General features: G+C 32.8%; 1 protein-coding gene across 2 annotated transcripts; it reads left to right on the top strand.

The window, feature by feature from the left end:
• Positions 1-4,399: 4,399 nt before the first annotated feature.
• On the top strand, positions 4,400-5,174 carry LOC126892557 (uncharacterized). Of its 2 annotated transcripts, XM_050662124.1 has the most exons (4): positions 4,400-4,457; positions 4,518-4,634; positions 4,707-4,823; positions 4,882-5,174. In XM_050662124.1, exons 1-4 carry the CDS (start codon positions 4,430-4,432, stop codon positions 5,160-5,162), a joined length of 543 nt encoding a protein of 180 aa, XP_050518081.1. In that variant the 5' UTR covers positions 4,400-4,429; the 3' UTR covers positions 5,163-5,174. The 2 variants fall into 2 exon arrangements, with proteins under 2 accessions (XP_050518081.1, XP_050518080.1); XM_050662123.1 differs by having other exon boundaries at positions 4,518-4,823.
• Positions 5,175-7,609: the final 2,435 nt, after the last annotated feature.

Raw genomic sequence — 7,609 nt, 5'->3', positions numbered from 1 at the left:
CTGGTAGAAGTTCAGATTCAGATTGTATCGAATTAACCACTGAAACACTCATAACTTCCGAAGAGAAAAACCACTCTCCTTTTCGTAAATCTGGTACAATACCCATTCGCACCCAGAAATCTACACCGAGTACTACAGAGTGTCTACATTGTGGCCAAACGAAAATATCAATTACTTTAACAACATCACGAAGTTTTATAGGCACCGAAGCTACACCTAATAAAGGACTCTGACTACCATCTGCAACTCTGCAAGACCCATCTGGAACAGTTTTAAAATGTACACCTAAACTACGTAGAATCTCCCATGTAGGCATATTTATAAAAATTATAAAATAATTTATTAAATTATAAAAACTTTCCAATAAACCGAATACTGTCTTACCTAAGATATCAACTTCTACATAAGGACATTCACTTTCGTTGCTCTGTGCTAAAATATAATCTAAAACTAACTTAAATGAATCAAAATTATCACTACCTTCTTCCTTATCGACCGTTAACTGTCTGTTCCGATTCGAAATAGCCCGGTCGTCCACTATCTCCGGTGGTCGTTTCCCGAATTATCTTCAGAATTGTTTCCAGTCCTAGAAATATTGCTACGATTCTGTGACAATTACTTTTAGTAAAACCTTCCTTGTTACAACCAAAGCATCTAAACACACGTTTTGGCCTCTTACAGTCCTTAACCACGTGACCATACTCATTACAGCGCCAGCATTTAGGTACGAACGCCTTTACTTCTTGTATAACGTGATGACGAGAAGGATTCGCTCTACCAATAGAAGAAGGCTTAAACGACTCAATATTAATTCGAGTTTGCTCAATTTTTCGACACAAGTCAATTAAATCAAAAGGAGTCTTTACTTCGACTAAAGTTAATCTTTCCTGATAAAAAGGTAAAATGTTTTTAAGTAACACCTGCATTTTTAAACTGTCCGGAACTGGTGTTGGCATTTGTTCGAACTTACTGGTCATCTTGGCAACAAACATACAAATAGATTCGTTAGATTCCTGAGTAGTATGAAGAATATCCTGCCAGATCTCATCTGCAGAAAGGGTAAATTCTTCCTTCATTAAGCTCACTAAACTATCCCAGTTGCTAGCATAGTTCCTATACAATTTATAAAAACCTAAAGCGTTACCAGTAAATAAATCTCTAGCACAAGAAAATAACTGAATTTTATTTACATTATGTGACCTACAATACTCCTCAACTTCTTCAAGAAAAACAGAAAAGTTTTGCGGTTTACCAGAATACTTAATTCCCCACTTATATACAGGTTCTGAAGGAAAATTATTAGATGACAAGGAAACAATGGGATTAACTGTTGAATTCGAAGTTTGCTTTGTTTGGTTACTCACATTCGGTGCACTAATATTTCGAGTAGGGGTAGAATTACCATTAGGATCATTTAAATTAAGACCTGATAAATCAATATGATGATAAAAATTAGGATCAGTAGGCATCTCTACAGAAACAACATTACTAGGTTTCAAAACATTAGACTTAGTGGTATATCCACCTATCAAATCCATCAATTTCTTTAACAATGCAGAACGCTTTGACATTTCATCAGTGTCTGTACTGTGAATACGGTTTAATCTACCAGAAAGATGTGCAAACTTAGTCTCAATTCTTCTTACTTGGTTTGCAGTACCTGTAAAAACATTAACAATATCCTGAATCTCCTTTAATTTATTTTCACAACTTGTCAACTCAGCAGGAATATCAGGAGGTAAATCAAAGTTAGGGATTTTGCCAGATTTTTCTAAAACTAGGCAACTACGCAAAGTACTCTTTAACTCTTCTACCTTACAATTAGTCAAAACAATACCTCTCATTTGCAACTCAACTTCAAGTTCGTCTTTGACCAAACGGTCAACATCAAGTTTAAGCGACATTTTTTTAGAGAAATTAAAATACACAAAAAACATAAGACAAGAAAACCTCTCCCTCACTTTAAATAAAAGTACATTTAACTTTTGATTATTAATTTTCAACTCCTGTAACTCTACGTAACCTATGTCTTACTTGAACTATCTAAAAAAAATAAAAATCTCGGGTGGTTGAAAAGCCCCTTAAGTTGGCCGCCAAAAATGTACCACAGATATTTCTCAGTCGGAATTATTATTTTTTAATTAGTTGGTTAGATTTAGAGTGAGCATGAGACATGACAGTTCAAATAAAACACTAGATAACTATAGAGAATGTAATGTCAACATAAATTTAAATCCCTTTTTTACATACAAATATTAATTTTGATTTCAACAGTTTATAAGAATAAAAGTAATTAATTTAACAAAAAAAAATAAACCAGAACCAGCTGTTTCCTTCACATAAATATAAAATCTTTGTATTTTAGTCCCCTTTTTAAACCCATTTAATCCAACCTAAATTGTCCCTTGGTTATTCTTGTCTTCTCCCAGAAAATAAAATAAAATCTGTTACCGTCACAATGTCAAATGGTTAAACGTCAAATATAGAACTTCTAAATAAATCTGCCAAATGTATTATTTCTAATCTACTAAATAAATGTACTTCTATTGCCACTTCTTCAAAGCCCCAGAATCGAAAAACACATACATTTACTGTACTACCGGAACACCCTAGCAAAAGAAAAAAACAATAAAAATAACTGAACTAACTTCTTAAAACTGAGAACCAATAAACTGAACAAAAATGACTTCAGCTTACCTTTAACATGCAAAAGGGTCCATTAAACAATTCTCAGCCTGGCCATTAATACATTAAATTAATATTTGAGGGTTTTCCCAAAAATTCTTATCGTGCCCCAAATTTCCAGCACACAAACGGAAACCTCAACAGAAGAATTCTCAGCACATCCCATCAAAGGATCGAAAAACTACCATTTTCAATTAAAAACTGAGAATTCTAATCGCCGGCCAGGCTTCAAGTCCTTTCTCAAAATTTCTTTATTGACAAAAGAATTAACGTTGTTGATTTGCTAACAAGGCCTTCAAAAACATAAAACTCTACAACAAAAATCTTCTCTCACTGACTCACACAAAAAGCATATACATCCAAACATACAAATTATACATTCTACAAGGACAAAATAATCGGTTATAAACAACCAAAACTCAACAAACGTTACTACTAAATTTTCAACCGTAATAAACAGAAATAATAAGACACAGAAACACGCTGGCTGTTTGTTATACTATAGTATTAATCGCTTCTCTCTCCCTAGATACAGTAATCTATTGCTGTTTCTTTGTTTTTATGTTATATTTAGCTTTTACGATACCTAGGTCTGATATTGCATTGATACAATGACATACGTTTATTTCTATATACATATAATATCTCTGGTGTTTGGGAAAAAGGGCTTAAGTCAGAATTTCCCAAAAAAATGTTTTGATGCCTTCTGGACCAAAAAAATCAGCTCTTTTTATTGGTACAAACGGTTTAAGTCTACCACATTATAATTCAAAGTTATTCACCGTGATATAAAAGTCACAAACATGATTGTTCAATATGGTATGGCAATAAGACTTAAGTCAATTTATGTCTCTTGTACCATATATTGGCGAATAACTGCTATGATCTAGAAGGCATATGTCTTGACATAAGCCTTGCTGATCTTAATGATCTAGAAGGCATATGATCTAAAAGGCATATGTCTTGACATAAGCCTTGCTGATCTTAATGATCTAGAAGGCATATGATCTAGAAGGCATATGTCTTGACATAAGCCTTGCTGATCTTAATGATCTCGAAGGCATATGATCTAGAAGGCATGTGTCTTGACATAAGCCTTGTTTAACATAACATAAATTTATTGTCTGTCATTTAATCAATAGGTAAATGTTTTTAAAAAAATATTAAGTATACAAAAAGCCTAAAAATAAAAGTTTTGGCTAATAATAAATAATAATAGGGACATTAGATATATTTTAATTCCTTACAAAATAGTTATCTATTTTCTAGCACAGCACTTTTTTATTTTAGTTGTATTGGCAAAATCCGCAAATATTTTGTATCTGATGCATACTTATGTGTCAAATTACTCATAAACATTCCTTAGTATTTATACTACAGTCGACTGTGTGCTGTGTAAGTGTTTAACTTGGCATTTTGTATTATTGTGTTAAACCTGTTTTTAACAGCCTAAATAGTTTATTTGAACAATAGGACAGTTTCAGTTTATTAATAGTATATATTTTTAAAAATTACTATCAAAATGAAAAGAGTTGAAAAGATAATGGCACTCGTACATCATAGTAGTTTAAGGGGTAAGTATTGAAATATTTCCTTTAAAATTTGTTTGGCATAAACTAAAGATTATTGTTTTGCATCTACTTCGTAAGTTTTATTGTGACAGCAAAATAACATAAGAATAATATTCCTTTCAGATCAAGCCGTTGCTGAAAATAACGATGATTCTCAGCCATGTAATAATTCGATGACCAACTATGCAGCTATTTCAACAGGTATTATTAGGCTATTAAGAGGCGATTTTAAATACTAATAATATTTTTTTAATATTCTAGAAGAAAATAATATAGAGACACAACTTGAAACAACAGCAACTGAAGTACTTATTGATATTGATAGAGCACATTTAGCATGTATCACTGCTTCTGTCGACCACATTGAAAGCTCAAAAGGTATGCATGACTATTATTGTACAACGTATACGAGGTATAAAATTGCAAATACTAATCATGTAAATATTTTAGAAAACATTGTCAATCCACAAGTGGAGAAATTAGAAGCAACAGGAATAATATTTGTTGACATGGGTACCCTTCCTGCTGAGGAATCTTCTAGTAATTGCCAAACTGACATTTCAAAAGGTATGATTATTTTACAAATTCTTTGGAGTAATTTTTGCAGCATTTTTAAATATTTTAGGAAACATTGTGTATTCACAACTTGAGGAAAAAATAACAGAAGTGATTGATATTGCTAGTCTGGACGTTTATATTTTACCTGAAGGCGAATTAGTAACTAATAATTTAGTAGACCAGACAGATGTAGCAGAAGATGAATTAGTAACTAACAATTTAGTAGACCGGACAGATGTAGCAGAAGGTGAATTAGTAACTAATAATTTAGTAGACCAGACAGATGTAGCAGAAGATGAATTAGTAACTAATAATTTAGTAGACCAGACAGATGTAGCAGAAGATTAATTAGTAACTAATAATTTACTAGACCAGACAGATGTAGCAGAAGATGAATTAGTAACTAATAATTTAGTAGACCGGACAGATGTAGCAGAAGATGAATTAGTAACTAATAATTTAGTAGACCGGACAGATGTAGCAGAAGATGAATTAGTAACTAATAATTTAGTAGACCAGACAGATGTAGCAGAACCTCGTGATACAAGTACAAATATTAAAAAACGAAAAAGAGGAGTGGGACCTTGGGTTCGAGTTGTTCGAAAAGAAAGAACAGATAAAAAAAAATCGTGGAGACAGTTATGTTACTGTAACAGGAAAGCATGTAGCTCAAAGAATGGTAAAAGAGACATTGAAACCATGTAGATCGAAATGTGCAGATTTCTTTACCTTTGATGTAAGGCAGACAATATTTCAAGAATATTGGTCACTTGGGACTCACGATAGGCGGACACAGTACATTAGTGGCTTAGTTACGTGCAAAAATACTATGACAACAAGAAAAAGAAATGAAGACTCAGCCAAATCCAGACAAGTCACATATACATACCATTTAGAGTACAAAGGTGAACGTCGTGTTGTATGTAAAACGTGTTTTATGGATATTTTAGATGAAAAGGAGAAATTTGTAAGAATTGCATTAACTAACAAAGGTAACCACAGATCAGGTATTACAGATGCAGATAAACGAGGAAGAAAATCACCTGGAAACAAAAAAACCGAACATATGAGAGAGTTAATTATAAATCATATTAACTCATTCCCGCAATACGAAAGTCACTATACTCGCAGAGACAACATTAACAAGTATCTTCCCAATCATCTTAGTTTGAAAAAAATGTATGAACTTTATCGCGAGGCAGTAACTGAGCCAGTTTCTAGGACCCTATACGAGGAACAATTTCACAAAATGAAATTAAAATTTAAAGAAAGAAAAACTGATACGTGTCACAAATGTGATGTATACAAGATGAAACTGGAAGTTTGTGATAATGAGGAACAAAAACAGATGATTGTGGAAGAGACCAATTCACATCATGAGGCAGCAGACTTAGCGTATAACACAAAGAAAGAGGACAAAGCAAGAGCTCAGATTGATCCATCCATTAAATGCTACACCTTTGATTTACAGCAGTGTCTTCCAACGCCAGATCTAGAAACCTCTGTGGCATTTTACAAAAGGTTGTATTGGACATATAACTTGACCATTCACGATTGCGCTACAGGCAAGGCATCTTGTTATTTATGGCACGAAACTTTAGCCAAGCGTGGCGCAAACGAAATTGCATCGTGTCTCTATAAAGAAATAATGGATTTACCAGATTCAGTCAAAAAAATTATTCTATACTCTGACACATGTGGAGGACAGAACAAGAACTCACACGTAGCCGCTATGTTTACCTATCTATTACAACAGAAAAATACAATAGAAGAAATTCACCACAAATTTCTAATACCCGGCCACACCAGAATGGAATGTGATGCAGATCATTCTTTAATAGAAAAAAAGAAAAAAAAGAGTGCTACTTTAATAGCCCATCCTCACGACTGGTCTACATTAATTAGATGTACCAGTAATAAATTTAAAATAGTAGAAATGGAACAAAACGAATTTTTGGACTTCGCAGAACTTTTAAAGGGTCCATTAGTCCAAAAACACAAAAATAACAGCGGTGAGCGTTTTTTATGGCGTGAGTGCCAATGGTTGATTTATGGCCGGATATTCGGTCAATTCGATTATAGTACATCACTAAAATCTGATACACCTTTTAAACGTATGTCGTTAAGAAGGAGAGGTCGCGGTCACACAATTAATGTCACTTCTGCGTACACGGGTCCTCTTCCTGTCACAAAAGAAAAAAAAGAAAGATCTACTAGATCTAATTGATTTAATACCTCCGGTATTCCATCAATTTTACAGGGATCTTCCAATTTCCCTAAATATACCGGAAATTGATCCGGATCTCGAGGAAATAGATCCAGAGATCTGAAAGACTTTTGGTATAATAATCATTTTTATTTTCTAGATCTGGTTTACTTTTATATTACTTTTTTATTTTTATTAATAATTATTTGTTAAAAAACATATTCATTTGTCAATATTTTGTCAGTAAAATATTTAATGCTGTTTTGGTTTTAATTACCAATCCATTTTAATCACTTTCAATGGTAGATACACAAAAATATAGATATAGAAAAGTCGCGGTCAGTAGGTCTTAAGTCAGTAAATAGTAAGATCTATATGTCTTAAGTGCATTTAAAATATTAAAAATCTACGAAAATCGTCTTCTGGCTATAATTATCATTTTATTATGGTAAATTGAATGGTACTGTTGTACTAAATTGGTTAAAGGTAACATGTGCGATTTATAACAATTTTTGAAACATTCAAGTATTCCCCCTGTAAACTTTGATTTTATGACTTAAGCCCTTTTTCCCAAACATCAGAGATATTC

Source organism: Diabrotica virgifera, chromosome 9 (assembly GCF_917563875.1).
Source record: "Diabrotica virgifera virgifera chromosome 9, PGI_DIABVI_V3a".
Taxonomy (NCBI): domain Eukaryota; kingdom Metazoa; phylum Arthropoda; class Insecta; order Coleoptera; family Chrysomelidae; genus Diabrotica; species Diabrotica virgifera.
Note: the sequence above shows the minus strand (reverse complement) of the source record. Positions and strands in the feature narration are given on the sequence as shown.